Raw genomic sequence first — 16,327 nt, forward strand, 5'->3', positions numbered from 1 at the left:
AACCGGTGACTCTTCGTATGTACGCGTATATACCTTAATTTATACATCCTCGTATACGTCATGCATATGCGATTGAATTTACAAACGCGTTGCGAAGCGGCATGCAGTTGGTAGGTGCGCACCTATAAGCTAAAAGTAATAATTTATTTCACAAAGAGATGCGGGTCGGTTGTTTGGCTGAAGGCTGGAAGCTGCTGCTGGAGCAAGCAGCCCGGTCGTAAAATAACACTAGCCTCTTTGTATGCCTCGCTAGTGAAACGTGCTAGTATGAAAAAGAGGAAAATAATACAGAACAAACAAAAAAAAAGGTGAGCAAGAAAATACAGACAACTGATTTGAATACGAATGTCTATGCAGTGTGTGGTGCGATCCATCGGCAGGGTAGTTCGATCCAAGAGGATACAAATCTATGGTCGTAAATTTTGATTCTCATAACTTTTTCCGGCTCTGTCATATTTTTGAAAACTAAAAATTAACTTCTTCAAGTGTTTTACAGGTATTGTACATTTTGAAAGTATAATCATTTTGCAGTACTTTATCTTTGTCATTTTTTATGAGAACCGCAAAGTCCAAAATGATGGGCAAATAGAATCTTAATCAAGAGCAAGTCATTGCTGACCAGTAAACAAAAATTTTTGATCTTTGTCGAAGCAGTTGCACCGTTGTTCAATTAAGCAAGCAGTAAATTCTGAATTCTAAATTTTATGGTTAAACGCATCGTCAAGTTCGTTGAATCATGTCTTCTACTAACTTGACAAATCATTATTCATTCATTATCTTGAATCATCCTAAACAATTACATGCGGCAGTATGAATAACAGAATATCTTTACAGGAAGTAAAGTTCATGCAGTCGTCGAAGTTTGACAGTATAATCTCACAAAGCGGAGATCAGATTGCCGGCATCCGCAACGGACCAAGAGGAGGATCCACGTCGTCTCGACTGTAATATCGGTGTTTAGAATACGGTAGAAACGAGAATAGGAATGGAAAGAAGGAAACTGTGAACAGTCTGGCGCAGCCAGTACGTCTGTCGCCTTTCTTGTGAATATAGTATCTGTTGCAGTAAAGAGCAACAGCCGACCCTGAACCACTAAGAACTACTGGAAAGTGGAAACAAACGCGGTGGGGGTAGGAGTCAGTCGACATCAGCATCGGCACCGGCATCAGCATCAGCATCGGCATCAGCATCAGCAGGAGCAGCGGCAGCTACGCCAGGAGAAGTGGAAACCCACGAGCTTGCGCGATGTACCCTCCTTACTCCTTTACTTCTCCTCGGCCACGGCCTCCACCTCCACCACCATCACCTCTACCTCTGACGATGCATCGTTTCGTCGTATCGCACGGGTCGTTGTCCATCTCTCAACGTGAACCTCGGGCATTGCTATACGAACGCCGAGAAACAACAATAACACACCGGTTCGTTGTGTTATGGGCGATAAAGAAGAAGAAGAAGAAGAAGAAGAAAAAGAAAAAGAAAAAGAAGAGGAAGAGAAAAGAAAGTTGATGTTCTATGTACTTGTTTAGTTGATGAATATCAACACATGTATACTACGTTAATCAAACTCTGACAATCAGTTATGAATCTATCGAGTAAAAATTCTCATCGGTAAAACTGGAATTTTTCAAGCCTTCCTTCTATTTGTAGGAACTCTGGCCACATTAGGCTACCACATGGTATCAGGATTATACTTGAGATACCGTATGAGACGATCTCTATGTAGAAACCGATACCACTCGTTATTGGACAGAGGATGACTAAAGAATAAACGCTCGTTCATTATAAGATGGCTATTGTTCTATCTGCAGACCGATGGAGACAATAAACGGAGCAAGGAATTGAAAACGTGCATAAGAACAAAATCTAATTTTAAATGGATACAATTTTTTCGTACAGACAAATTTCGGTAGAATCTCGCGCCAAGTGCCTACTTTAGGGAAAAAAACGGCGAATATCTTCGCGATTACGACCTACTTAGTAATATCCATTTCAATGTATTTGACGCAGGGTTTTTACACCTGACTGTGCTTTTTCGGAATACAATATAGTATAACGAAGAAAAATTGAGGCACAGAATTTAACTTGCTGAGACTGAGTCGAAACTTTTAATTGAAACGAATGATTTTGTTATGACAGCATCTCGCGTATGTTATACGAATCTGTCTTCATTAACGGAGATTTGTGAGGAGGGAACAGAGCACAGAGAATGATCTCTGCTATATACAACGCGATATATTTTGTTCAGTAAAGTTTTCAACGACTCCTTTGTGTCTTGTCCTTGGTGAATCGAACAAGCAATACTGGTATACGTATAAAGCTGCGACAAGGAGGAGGCAGTTCGACGAGAGAGTAAATAACGAGTCACGACTACTAACCGGATGATTAAACAGTTGCGAGATTCAGAGATAGGGTAAGGATATCTATCCAGTAGTTCACTGCCAACGAGATGACTGCTGAAAATTTGCGTTCGTACGTTGATTCATTAATCTTTATTCGTGATAGGTGTACATGCGTATATAACGCAAAAAGGAGATTCGCAACTAGTTATAATAGCTCAGAATCGTGAGTCAATAGAGGATTCCTGGAAAATTACGAATCAGTTTATAACTTGGCAATCAAATATCACGGAATTGTAAGTTCTTAGACCATAGTGACGAATTTTGTCAAACATGAACACATTGCGAAACGATGCAAATGAGATACGTGAAAAGTACCGTTCCCGGTCAATTCGTTAATAAATTGTTTGTCCAGAAGATATTTGATGAAACGTCGTTTCCAAGAAAAATCGAGATTTTAATATTCACACACCGTTGCAAGAAAAGTCTATACATATAGTCAATCACAAAACGTGAAATTCTTCTATTTGCCACGGTGATTTCATTCAAAGGAGAGTCGACTATTTCTTTTGGGTTGTTTTTACCGTATATTCAATCATAGATTGAAATGCCAGCTTTCATATATTTTTTCACCGCGTCGACGAAGGCAAAAACATCTTTTCGAACTTGTAAACATCCTTCGTCGTTCATATATGATATACTTTTCCAAGCTTTTCTCCACACGAATCTTCGTTCGCCTGTGGTGTACCCAACAAAATGGTCCACGTCAATGTCAGGAATGATTAAAATGCCAAACCATAGAAACTACATCAATATACTTAATTTGTACGGATTCGGGACTTTAACCAAACAGAGATGTAACTTCGTATGCAATAAAGTTTCGATCGATGATTCGTGCATCAACGTACGAGTATAGTGTCACCGCGTGAATCGATTTTAAAAAATTTGAAAACAGCAGTACAAACTTCTTTGTTGTACAGTGAAATTGACTACGAAAGTCATAACAAACGGAACTGACTTGTTCATCCTTGAAAAAGACGTAACATATCAATACACAAAGGGCGAACGATATAACCGCAGGTGGGTAAAAGGTGTTGTGTACAAGAGCGAAGGAAAAGAAAGGGAAAAATGAGGGCAATGGTCGGGAACTGAATCCGACAGAGGATGATGACGATAATACGTGAGTATTGGAGAATATTTCCACGGGCCAGGCTGTGACGACAGCAGCCCAGGCGCAACGAGTCGCATCGACCGAAGTCAGCGGCCGCCCTTTGTCCCGGTTATCCCCCTCCTAACTTTTCGTTACAACCATCAACGTCGGTCGCTGGTCTCTTGCAAGGCTGCAACGGTTGCAGCCGCCGCGGTGGCGGCGTGTGTGTGTTGGTACATAAACACATACATACGTCTATGCGTATATACCTATATATGTATGTATGTATATTTATGTATGTATACGACACACAAAGTGCATTATTCTGACTGGATGTGGGCAGAGAGAGCAAAGAAACGACACCCGATAGGTATCTCTTTAAAAACCGCATCTGTGTAACCGGGAGTAATACGCCCGGCTGGTTTCACGCGTTTCGCTGTATAAAATCGAGGAAGGAGTAAAGATTCGAATAATTTCCAATCCGCATCTCATTGTCAGTCGTCGGCTAGATCCCTGCAGTTGTATATGTACACCGGTTGATTTTCATAATTGTGTAAGGTCAGGTATTATACCCGGCGAAATCGAGAATTATACAGAAAAATGTATATCGTTGGTATATTTTTATTCTACTATGCATGAGAGGAATGACTGTCAGCAGGAAATAAAAAATAATTCCAATCTAAGGATACTGGAATGACTAATGAGTAGAGTAATTAAGAGCCTGTCAATAATTAAGGTGATGCGAAACTGTATTTATTGTCAGAATGAGAAATTGCAGGTTCAGAAAGCGTTTACTACTACTACTACTTCTCATCAGCATATCATCGTTTAGTTTGCAAATTGCTCTAGATATGAAGGTTGTATAATAACGTCGGTCGATTGTTACAACAGGCTGTAAAGCATTAACTTGCATTTTCAGCACGAGTCTGCGGAGAAATGGAAATTGCACTTTTATAGATAAAATGTAAACACCCGTAGAGGCGGTGAATAGGGGCACCTAGAGTATCGCGTAACAACTGCTTGTATACGAATTTATAATCCGTGCGTATACGCGATACACGTACGTACAACCGAGGACAAAGGATTAACTCGAGCGAGGAGCTGCGCGAGTGCAGTTCAGGGTAACTTGACCACTTTTCTCAGCCCGGCGACGGTTCGCCGTAAGAGTGTATTTTGTTATTTATGGGGGTGTCCTATAATAGTCGATTTCGACGTTGCCGTATGTATCTCTAAATATCAAAGCTCACGTATCTCAAACGCAAAAAACGGCTCAACAGCCCCATTCTATACAAAATTCTGAACAACAACATTCCTATACATTTTTATTTGGCGCAGAAATGAAGAAACAGCATGAATTATACGAATTTACTATTGCGATTTCGTAAAATTCGTGCCCTTTCTTGACCTCAGTGTCAAATGAAAATATGTCTAAGTGTTTTTGTTCAGAATTGTGTATAGAATGGGGCTGTTATGCCCTTTTTCGCGTTTCAGATACGTGGGTTTCGATATTTGGAAATATATATACGTCAAGGTCAGTAAGGTCCGAAAAGAATTCGACAAAGAAACATCGTCCGCACTCTTAAAGTTTATATAAAAAAAAATGTACATCCTTCTATAAATAGATATTTTTGTACCACGGTCGATTTTCGAAATAAAGAAATTGCACGAAAGTGTATAAGTTGGACTTGTTTTTGCACTTCCGATGTGCAACAACATGGCTTCCTGTACCGCATACGAGCTAAGGGTGAGGAAGTAAATGGTGAAAATGGCGTCGCGCTGGTTGTCAAGTAATTAAAATCATCCATCTCCGTTTACGATGCATTAGTCTAATTGAAACCCAGAGGTGATGCCTCTGATCACGCCTTTACACGGGACACAATAATCCCTAGACTTTGCACGGTTATTTCGAAATCCACGATACAAACGGTGAAAAAATGAGGTATCAGATTCCTTGATCTTCTTTCCGATTCGTTGGTTCTTCCTATCAGGTATTTTTCCTACTTTTACTTCTGCATCGCGTATGATAAGCAGGATGCTTTGTAAAGAGGAACGTTCACCATTGCTGAGACGCCAGCTTTAAATCATCAAAACGTACGATTTCCAGTTTTATTTCTTCCTCAAACACGACGCTACATTTTATCAAATATCACAAACTTGTATCTTCAACTGCCAATGCATCCTGTTGAAATGCACCTGCACCAACCAACGAACCGTGAAATTAAGTGTGTAGTAAAATTTTGTGTTATGCCTGAATAATATATGCAGAATTACCGTACCACTGACAATGAGCAGCTGCAAAACAGACGTAATTAAAACAATAACACCGTTTCCGTTTAATTACGGGGCTCCACATTCCTTCTAGCGTCGAACAATTGAAGAGAATTTCGTCGTACAAAACGCGTAAGCTTAAATGGTATTATACCGATCGTAATTACTGAAATCTCACTCCACATCCATACGCAGAACGTATTGTGAAAATTTAACGACCCTTGATGCCGATTACGTGATCATTAAAATTAGGATGGAAATGGGCTAATGGACTGATTACGAGTTGAGCAACTCGAAGACTCGTTATCTGCGAGGGGCGAGGTACGTTTTCTCCATTTTCTTTCTTATAGGGATGCTGCGATTGCAGTCGGACAAAACTCGTCCGAGGAAAAGATGATAATGGAAAAGATACTAAACCCTTTCTGTACAGCGGTAATCGAGTTGAGTCAAGCACGTTTCATTGCCTGGCGATTGAGCTGAGCGCGTACGAAACGGCTGTACGACCTACACGCTCGATTTAAACTTTATCCTCAGCAGCCCGGTTTTGTGGTTCGATTAAGTCTGTAAGAATGTTTTCAAGTAACACGGATAATCTCGTGCCAATTTCCAGCACTTTTCCGGTCAACATTTTACTATTTTCATTATTCAGTACTTTTTTTTCACGTTCCTCTTACGCTGCTCTTTTTTCCCTGAACAACCAACGTCCCCATGTGCTTTTGTATTTTAGTATCAACTGGTATGCTCGTAAAAATATTCTTAAGAACCTCCAGATGGAGCATTCTTGTACATACATCTATAGTGATCGCCTCGTGCAGCATGTCGAGGACCACACGTAAAAATACACACTCTATTTTACGTCCCGATTATTTTTGCAACCTTATGCGTAACAATGAAAATTTTATGTAAAATAATAAAATCCTGCACTTCAGCACCACGAAAACATTAAACAAATTTTAAGTGTACATGGGAAACTGAAAAACGAAAAAAGGTAGTTTCTTTTAATTCGTCGATACTAGAGAACTAACAAAAAATTTTTCATAAACCTTTTCTGATAAGTATATAAAATGAAATAAAATTACTAAAAAGTTGACTCACCATCTGAAGATTTTTTGGAACTTCCAAATCCAACGGTGGGTCTTCGCCAGCCTCGCCAGTTGTTGCAGAGCGACTCTGGCTCGCTGCTCCAGCTGCATAAGGAATCCTCTTCGAAGCGGTCTGAATCCTCAAATGAAAAACGGTCCGTCTCTTCCCAATCAAGAATCGGCCCTCCCGGTCCTCCATCTTCACCTGCAGCTCCTCCGCCACCTCCTGCTCCGCCTCCGCCTCCTCCTCCTCCACCGCCAGCGCCAGCACCACCGCCACTACCACCCACCACAACGGGGGATCGAGCCAGGTTGCCCGCCAGTTTTAATTATCAAGCGAATTTAGCGCAAGACGCTGGTTTAGCGAAGACCCCGCTATGCGAAGATTATCAAGGGGCGATAGACTCGTTGAATAATAACCCCCTCCTTACCAAACAACACCAGCGGCGCCAGCTTTCTTAACTGCACCCACCACCACCCATGTGCTCCGACGACTACCAATTCGCCCCGAGTAGCATCATCTTGAAGGTGTTTCGACGCCTTCGCTTACCTGCCAAAAAATAAATTACACATTTCCTTAATATCTGTTTTGTAATCTTACTCAAGTTATTTTGAATTTCAGAGAAGTCTAAATGAAATGAACTGTAATTGAAGAAGCAAAACCCTTGTTTGTTTGTTTATTTTTATGCAAATTAATTAATGGCAGATAATAAGAGCCTAATAACTTGAGAGGATGCCTTGCAAAAGTTGTTTGCAAAACTTTTCAAATCAACAACTCTGACATGCCAACGTAACATCGACTTGCTCTACTTTGTCGACTGATAACGGTTTGAAATTGACAGCAACGTAAGAAAATTTCTTTGATAAAAGTAAACTGTTTCAAGAGATACAAGCGGTTTGATTTTAATAGAATACAATTGTCGTCAACATATGAGTGTGTGAAATCCAAAATATTTTTTTTTTCAAAGTAGTCCTAACAGCTTTACAGCTTTGAGAAGGTACCGATTATGCGTCTTATTTGGAATATTTCTTGCTTGAATGTAAGGAAAATGTAGGCCAGATTTCACGAACATAATTAGCATACGCAGCAAAATCAAAGTGCAGAATTGGCCATAAGACAGTAAACTCTATTTTGTTATCTATTTCAATGTTGAGTTACTGCCATTGTGTGGAGTCGCCACGAAATGAATACAATAATGCATACGTTTTTTCTGTCTGTTATCCAAAACTTGTCAGAAAATGCAAATAACAATTAATTTGATGGCGATTAGTCACGATGTAAGTAGGTATTAAATCATACCTCATTTTTATCAATTCATCATGAGAAAGAAACGACGTTGAATGTACAATGGCAAGAAATTGCTGTGCGTTAAATTGTGGTAAATAATTATAATGGGGGAAAAAAAAAAAAAAAAAAATTACTGACAAATGAATTTGTTCGATTTAATTTTTCGGCTATTTAATAATGTTCTAACATGAGATGAATGGCAAGAAGTTCTTTGAGCAGTCTAAATCTCTTTCAATCGAATATTTTGCTTTCGTGTAGGAAAATTGAACGCCTACCGCCGAGTAAGACAAAGGCTTGTTTGTCAGAGCGAGGTAAGCCATGGATAAGTAACGAAGATATGAACATTTTTTTTCTCCTAAATATCGTGCTCAATTCGCGCAAAGAGATTTAACAGCAGCCCGAGAGCACGTCCGAGTTTTCTTTGTGCGTATCCCGTAAGTAGATGTATACAAAGGAGGAACAGCTGATAAAACGTCATCCGTCAAATCTCAACGTAAAGTATACAATATCGATTTTCATTTTCCCCATCTATCTCGTTTACCTACCTATTACAAAACCGTTTGTTTTGTCAAAACAATGTGTAACACAACGAAGCAAGAGGCTTAACGCGACCCGAGCGAGCACTGATCACCCCTTAAAGAATAAAAAAATTTCTTTCACGTATAACGAGAATATAAAACTGTTATCAAAATGGAAGGTAGGCGAAGCACAAAGCATACGAAACACACCGAGATACGCTCTCGAACGGAGGGTAAATATTCGAGGCGATGTTTATTGAATGGTGGAAAATATTGTCGTCCAATTTGTGAGAGAAAGCGGCGAATAAGTATTGTTTTGTTAAATAAAAATAGCGACGTTTATAATCGTTATAGTTCGGAAAGAGGGCGAGAAAAAAAGTCTATATCGACAATGACAGAGGAGCAGCTAGCTGTACGGATCGGCCGATGTTATGTTTTACTGACGCGTTTCTTTGTTGAAATATCTCTAATAAACGTAACCTCGTTGAAAATTATTGAAAAAAGAAAATCCTCGTACCGCCTAGCGGTTTAAACCTCGTCAAGTTTTTCCATCGGAATTAATAAACTAATTAGAAAAAATCCTCGCTTACCTCTCACCCCCTACAAGTCACGGTGTCACAAATTCACTACACACCCAACAACACACAGGGGAACTCTCTCTCACACTTGCTCACGTATCTAAGTATATGTGTGCGTGCGTTCTTCACTCACTCGCGGGTGGCAGGCAGGCAGGCAGGAGACGGGCATGCACGCACGTACGCACGCACATACACACAGTCACAGACACGCGTGCGCGCACCACTCATATATTATTATTAATATACAAGGAGTTGTAGACAGCAGCTGAGCGACTGCTGATTATTTATGTAAGACACATTTTTGGTTATATTTATCAATTGAGATTCGATATGACGTGCGATCACACGCGGACACGTTCGGCGATATTTAATACTAAATTACACCCCAGTACTAAACGGACGAAATCTCTTCTCGCCTGCCTGCCCCATCAGCGACAACAACAAATATGGCGAGTGAAGTGAGCCGAGGAGCGAACCTCCTGCCAGAAGAGCAATTATCCCTTACGCTTAGCAGATGGCGCCACCTACGGATCGCACGCAGAAGCGCAGCTCTGGTGAGTCTTCACCCAACTACAAGCGAACGTAATATCCGTTGACTAAAGATAATATCGATTGATACAACAATTGTTTCAAATCAAACCTCGATTTTTGGTGGTTCGAGATTCCCGCGCAACAGGTGTCAAATCGGTAACCTTGCACGTCTGGAATTGTTTTACATTTTTTTTTAACAACAGTCTAGGGGTAATCAGAGGCGAACACTAACGATCCAGGAATATGTCTGGTTCAAAGAATCACGGGGATGATAGACCCGAGGAAGACGTCTTCAAAATTCTAATTGCAACCGATTGTCATCTGGGTTATGACGAAAAATCCAACAGAGGTTTGCACGTAATTTACATGCATTTAGCATTCATTGTTATAAGCATGAATTACTTCGTCACAAGCTTACAAATTATAGAAACTAACATTTGTGTGCGTTGCGGTGATATGTATTCATGTTTATACAGACTGAAAATATATTTTATAAGTACAATGCACTAGTGTAATTTATTTTCTTAATTCTATAGGTGAAGACAGTTTTACGACTTTTGAGGAGATTTTGAAGTATGGAAAACTACACAGTGTAGATTTCATTTTACTTGGTGGAGATTTATTCCACGATAATAAACCCTCTCAAGCCACAGTGATGAAATGTATGAATCTACTGCGTAAATATTGCCTTGGCACAAAGTACGTAATCAACTACTCATAATCCTTTCCACTGCCTTGATAAAAAGGTTGATCAATGTAAAAACAGAGACCAATAGTCAATGAGTACGTAGTTTCAATCACAGAATCTTTCTTCTTTCAGGCCAAACAAGTTTCAATTTTTGAGTGACCCTAAGATGATTTTTAAACACTGTTTAAACAAAACAGTTAATTTTGAGGATGCTAATCTGAATGTTGAAATACCCGTGTTTTCTATACATGGCAATCACGACGATCCAAGTGGTAAGAATCAACTAAGAATTACATACCTAGAATCGCTTGACCAACAATTTGCACCATCGTACGTAACTTCTGAACTAATCTTCAACAGGACCTGGTCAAATAGGGAGTTTGGACTTGCTATCGGTCACTGGACTGGTCAACTATTTTGGTAAATGGACAAATCTAAACGAAATCCAACTAGCCCCTCTATTATTCAGAAAAGGATGTACCAATCTCGCTTTGTATGGCCTCAGCTACATCAAGGATCAAAGGCTTTCAAGACTCATGAGAGATGGAAAAGTGAGTAACGGCCGTAATTGGTGTCAAAATTCTCTTCCACAGCTACTTTTGTCCAACTTCATTCATGTACTCTGAATTTAATCACTGAATTCATTATCAGGTGCACACGCTTCGTACCAAAGAAATCAATGATTGCTTCAACATATTTGTACTCCATCAAAATCGTGCTAAGCATGCAGAAAACGCATTTGTCCCAGAGGAAGATTTGCCAAATTTTTTTGACTTTGTATTATGGGGACACGAGCACGAATGTCGTATTGAAACAGAGCAAGTTGGAAAAAAACACTATCACATTTGTCAGCCGGGTATGTTTGTTGTCATTGTATTAAAGAAAATAAACTTGAAAATAATATCATTATTTTCTTTCATTATTTGCATTTAATAATTGAAAATATAATTGTAGGAAGTCCTGTTGCAACGTCACTATGCCAAGGTGAAGCTGTTCCCAAACACGCAGGTATTTTGAAAGTTTACAAAACAGGTTTCAAGCTACAGAAACTAAAATTGAAAACAGTGAGGCCATTTGTCTTTGATACACTAAATGTTGATGACAACAATGACATAAAAATTCAGTCATCGGAGAAAATTAGTGATTCAATTGAAAAGTACGTTGATAATTATATCGAAAATATTATGATGCCAAAGGCAGCAGACCAGCTGTCGGGTAAGTGAAACATACTTTTTATTAAATGTCTATCAAGCTTACATTAGAAGTTATAATAAGTTTAATTTCAAATTTTCCTTGTCACAGGAGATCCACATCAACCAACGCTACCTCTACTGCGACTTCGTGTATTTTATACGGACGAGAAGCAGAAGTTCGATACGTTTAGGTGAAGTCACTTTGCATACAATTTGCTGGGATATTCCTGGCAGTATTCAAACTTTGAATTACTAAGCATAAGATATCGCTTATTTTTTTTTTGCACATAGATTAGAGCAGAAATATGTTGATCAAGTCGCTAATTCAGGTGAGATTATTCTTCTGCGTAAAAAAAAAAGTGGCTTGGCCAAGAGAGAAGATCTTGACGACTATAATGTTGATGATACTGATGCTGTTATTGAAGAAGCTTTGGGATATGATGAGGTGAGTATTAAAATAATATCAAATAAGTACAAATGAAATAACCGACCAATTCCTAATTGGAAAAAAAAAAATTTCAGGATGAGCCTGAGTGGAATAAAACAGTTCAAGGAGGAATTCGAAAGTATTTTGCATCAGGAAACAAAAAAAACAAGTTAACTATATTGTCTCTAACTGGTCTCAATGAAGCCTTGTCCCAATTTGTAGATAAAGGAGACTCGAATGCATTTGATGATATAATTGAGTGAGTTGAGAAGAAGAAGTGGTAATGATCACATACTTTTGTAAAACAAGAAGACTATCTTTGTATCGAGTCAGGTAGAAAAAGAACTATTTCTGCACATTACAGAAATAAGAGGAAAAGTTGTGGGGTTCTTTGTTATCCACATTCAACGTTGTTAAACTCATGCATGAACCTCTTTTACAGGCATCAAATGAAACAAACTCTTGAATATATAAACAGCAAAACGTTAGAAAACCCTGACGAAATAGCGGATGTAATTGAAGAATTTCGAAATGAAAGGGACGACATTAAAGAAGATGAAGAAATTCAGGTTGACTTTTCAATTACTGATTTTAAATTTGCGAAAAGATTGTGCCCATTATCTGTAAATAATTTCCTATTAAATGTAATCAAATGTATCATACGGGGTTGGAGTAACAAATCATAAGGATTACGTTGACTCATTTTTAATACAATGTACCTGATGATAGGTACGTGACTTCCTAAATTCTTCAACTCGTCGGGTTCATCAGCCAGCTGATGATTTAGATGCCGATATTGCAGTAGAAGATGACAGTCCTACCAAAAGTAATGAAGAAAATGCAGTCAGAGGAAGAGGTAGGGGTAGACGAGCAAGGGGCACTGGAGGTGCTGCTTCTGGTAGGGGCAGGGCAAGAGCTACTGCAAGTACCTCTGCCAGTAAGAATGTAGTACTTATTGATAGTCCGAAAAAATCTACTAGAGCAACAAAGCAGCTGACAGAGAGTAAAGTGAGTTTTATTATTCATGAAGGATTTCATTTAGTCCTTAAGAACTGCAATTTTAAAACGCGAATTAACATGAATTACACATCTCTTATAACACGAGTCTTTTCAACAGATGCAGTCCGTGAAGCAGACGAGCATAGCTGCTCATTTTCCAAAAAGTCAGAAAGCTCCAAGTAAACCGATATACATTTCGGATTCAGATTCCAACTCCAGCTAAGCTTCCATTCAAGTTGTTTAATTTTATGTATTAATATTTGTTAAACTTACTGGAAATAGTTTCAAGTTATTGGCACTGTATACTTATCACCAACATAATAAAAAATATTATATAAAAACTACTCTCCTCGTTTGCACAAATCCTTCGTCGTAAAAATTTGGTATTAATTTTGCGTGTCTTGAATTTTGGAACTAAGAAGTATTTTTTGAATATGCATTTTAGGTAAAGTCAAAAAATAGCCATCAGAGTCAGCCTGGAATCGCAATGTCAAAGCAAAACAAAAGAGCTACGATTAGTAGGTAATTTCATATACAAAATTTTTCTGACACGATCTTAAAACCCAAAATTTTCAAGTCAATCGTTTTGTCATTAAAAATAATTCAACAAAAAAAAAAAATCAACGTATCATAATTCGGGAACGAAAGTTGTGCATAAATAATTTCTCAGAATGTGTTCAAGTGACAGGAACGTAGCTCTCAAAGCAAAGAGCTTGTGCAAACGCATGCCATGGGTAATGTGTTACAAGTATTCTCTTATAAAATGCACAACAGTTCCATTTTATGTATGCACTTGCTATGCGCACAGATGATGCGTCTCGAAGATCACTTAATCCCTGACAACCAACTTGGCGCAGCTTATCAGAAAACACGAATAGACCATGAAATGCTTCTGAATGTGAACAGTGATCCAAAGATCGCCAGACTGACAGGAATAATGGTAACTCTAGGTAATTTTCATAAGTCTGTAGTCAAAACACTTGTAACAGTTCCAACTCTTACCGGTGCCGTTATATCACTCTACTTGCGTCAGGAGAGAAAAATTCCCATCCGATGGGAATAACTGATATTGTTTTGTCGGGGGCTGACATGGTGAGAATGAACATGTCACACAAAGAACCTAAGTGGCACGCTATAAGTGTACAATCTATCAGAGAAGCTGGAAACAGAATTCATCGGTGTCGTCGCGAAGTATTTCCCTTGGCTGTTGCAATGGATTTACGTGGACCTGAAATACGTACAGGGCTTTTCAATGGAGCGGAAGACTCGATGGTTAATATTTGTATATCTTTTGATATTTTCAAAGCATGCGTAGTGCACACACAGTACTCGATCTCTCTAACGGGTTATGATTATACCTACAATTAGAGGAGCATTGACTATTACAGGGATATGCAGAGTTCAAAGAAGGCAATTCTGTGAAATTACTAGTCGAGGATAATATGAAACGAACTGGTTGTGATAAGTGTTTTTGGGTGTCTTATCCTGATTTGCCTAGATTTTGTAAGGTTGGTGATAAAATTTACATCGATCGAGGGGCAGTTATCTTAGAGACTACTTGTGTAGGTTTGTAATCTTACAAATGAATTCAGTGTCGATTAAAGATCTAATGATTCATAATAATCACGTTACATTAATATTTATTATTGCAGCGGAGTGCACTGTGACCTGCAAAGTAGTGAAAGGTGGAATTGTCAGGAATGAGAAGCTAGTGCAATTAGTGGATGGAATTCCTGAGCTACCTCAAGTGTCTGGGAAAGATGATGCCGACATTGGCCTGGCCCTGGACTTTGAATGTGATCTTTTGATAGTGTCTCATGTGCGAAATGGGCAAATGATATGCGCTGTCAAAGATAGAATAAAACAAATTGGTAGATCAATTTTTACTATGTCATAATTTATTCGTTAGGAATCGCAATATGTACCTTATCTGCTGACTGGATTTTCTTCTATCAGGAACACGGCCAATTTGCGTTGTGGCGAAAATTTCATGTAATCAAGGTCTTGAGGCTTTCGATGATATCCTAAAAGTAGCAGATGCAATCATGATTGATAGAGCTGGAATTGAAGTAGATATCCGACCCGAGAAAGTGTTTTTAGCACAAAAATGTATAATTTCAAAATGTAACAGAGTAAGCTGAAGCAACTATGTTTGATCGCCAAACACCCTTGTAATTAGTAGATACATATTCCTTGTCTTCTCAGTTCATCATTAACGTTTGCATCTCCAGGTTGGCAAACCAGTTATCATAGCCGTTCGCATAAAAGGAACTGAACCATCGTACACAGATATGAACGATATTTCCTGTGCAGTTCTTGATGGTGTTGATTCCATATTTCTTGCAACAGGAGCACTGAGTGTTGACGAAACTGTGAAAGTTGTTAAGAACGTTGATATCGCTTGTAGAGAAGCCGAGTGCGCCCGATGGCAGAGACAGACTTTTGAAGAACTTAGTTACAAAGTTAGTCTTCTTTCGTCCAGAAAATTCAGCACATTGAAATCTTGAATCTGTGATCATAAGTTTGCTTTCTATTTTTCCATTCATTGAATGCTTCAGAGTTTTGTTATCGTTTATGCTTCTAATTTCATGAAAAAAGGCTCTAATACCCCTCGATCCAACGCATTCTATTGCTGTTGCTGCCATCGAGACATCTATGAAGTGCAATGCAGCTGCTATAATTGTTACCACAACAACTGGACGTTCGGCAATGATGTTGTCTATTTATCGTCCTCGCTGTCCCATCATTGCTGTCACTAGGTACGGTATTGTGGCACGCTGGCTGCAAGTGTATTTTGCGGTTCACCCAATCCATTACAGAAGTGAGTTAATGTGTATTCCACTTTTCCCAAAACACTCATTGATCATCCAATAATTCATGCTGATAGTATTTACATGACATTAATATTTCAGATCCACCATATCCAGATTGGAGTAAGGATATGGATTACCGAATACAACATGCAATGAATTACTCTCGTAGTCATAAATTTGTGGAAGTTGGAAATGCAGTTGTCATAGTTAGCGGATGGCGTCAAGGCTCAGGATTTACAAATTGCATACGTATAGTTTATGCTTCGCCAGGAAATATTCCAAACTTGTCCGAAGACTTTGAGGAGTCTTGGTGATAACATTGCTTTTATGTACCGTCAAATGTCATTGTTAGCAACTAGTCTTCATAATATTCTGATCCAAATCATACTAACCAATTACGAATTTAATGAACTTGAACGACTCACGTTTTGGAAGCATGTACGTTATAACAAAAAA

At 38.8% G+C, this 16,327-nt stretch overlaps 3 protein-coding genes across 4 annotated transcripts; 2 read left to right on the plus strand and 1 right to left on the minus strand.

Moving 5' to 3' along the window:
* Positions 1-1,250: 1,250 nt before the first annotated feature.
* On the minus strand, positions 1,251-6,982 carry LOC124409118 (zinc finger SWIM domain-containing protein 8 homolog; the record flags this gene model as incomplete). Its single annotated transcript, XM_046886541.1, has 2 exons — positions 1,251-1,383; positions 6,850-6,982. Coding segments are annotated over 2 exons (252 nt in total), but the record flags the coding sequence as incomplete, so codon positions are not given.
* A 2,954-nt stretch (positions 6,983-9,936) lies between these two features.
* On the plus strand, positions 9,937-13,369 carry LOC124405602 (double-strand break repair protein MRE11). 2 transcript variants are annotated; one of them, XM_046880633.1, is made up of 12 exons: positions 9,937-10,100; positions 10,288-10,450; positions 10,572-10,711; positions 10,800-10,990; positions 11,091-11,295; positions 11,394-11,654; positions 11,742-11,823; positions 11,924-12,077; positions 12,155-12,318; positions 12,502-12,628; positions 12,789-13,067; positions 13,177-13,369. In XM_046880633.1, the coding sequence occupies exons 1-12, from the start codon at positions 9,995-9,997 to the stop codon at positions 13,279-13,281; spliced, it is 1,977 nt and encodes a 658-aa protein (XP_046736589.1). In that variant the 5' UTR covers positions 9,937-9,994; the 3' UTR covers positions 13,282-13,369. The 2 variants fall into 2 exon arrangements, with proteins under 2 accessions (XP_046736589.1, XP_046736595.1); XM_046880639.1 differs by lacking the exon at positions 10,288-10,450 and having other exon boundaries at positions 9,974-10,100.
* Positions 13,370-13,729: 360 nt separating this feature from the next.
* LOC124409129 (pyruvate kinase PKM-like) lies at positions 13,730-16,185 on the plus strand. Its single transcript, XM_046886551.1, has 9 exons — positions 13,730-13,792; positions 13,867-14,008; positions 14,092-14,330; positions 14,447-14,624; positions 14,711-14,929; positions 15,015-15,190; positions 15,290-15,520; positions 15,657-15,879; positions 15,971-16,185. The coding sequence occupies exons 1-9, from the start codon at positions 13,730-13,732 to the stop codon at positions 16,183-16,185; spliced, it is 1,686 nt and encodes a 561-aa protein (XP_046742507.1).
* Positions 16,186-16,327: the final 142 nt, after the last annotated feature.

This window comes from Diprion similis, chromosome 1 (genome assembly GCF_021155765.1).
Source record: "Diprion similis isolate iyDipSimi1 chromosome 1, iyDipSimi1.1, whole genome shotgun sequence".
Classification (NCBI taxonomy): Eukaryota; Metazoa; Arthropoda; class Insecta; order Hymenoptera; family Diprionidae; genus Diprion; species Diprion similis.

What these genes read in the sequence shown, in the direction of transcription:
- LOC124405602 (XM_046880633.1), top strand. Translation starts at nt 9,995, where the DNA reads ATGTCTGGTTCAAAGAATCACGGGGATGATAGACCCGAGGAAGACGTC. An exon ending in AAATATTGCCTTGGCACAAA is followed by an intron (nt 10,451 to 10,571) that starts GTACGTAATCAA and finishes TTCTTCTTTCAG; the next exon opens with GCCAAACAAGTTTCAATTTT. An exon ending in AAGCTTTGGGATATGATGAG is followed by an intron (nt 12,078 to 12,154) that starts GTGAGTATTAAA and finishes AAAAAATTTCAG; the next exon opens with GATGAGCCTGAGTGGAATAA.
- LOC124409129 (XM_046886551.1), top strand. Translation starts at nt 13,730, where the DNA reads ATGTGTTCAAGTGACAGGAACGTAGCTCTCAAAGCAAAGAGCTTGTGC. An exon ending in AGGAATAATGGTAACTCTAG is followed by an intron (nt 14,009 to 14,091) that starts GTAATTTTCATA and finishes TACTTGCGTCAG; the next exon opens with GAGAGAAAAATTCCCATCCG. An exon ending in CTTAGAGACTACTTGTGTAG is followed by an intron (nt 14,625 to 14,710) that starts GTTTGTAATCTT and finishes TTATTATTGCAG; the next exon opens with CGGAGTGCACTGTGACCTGC.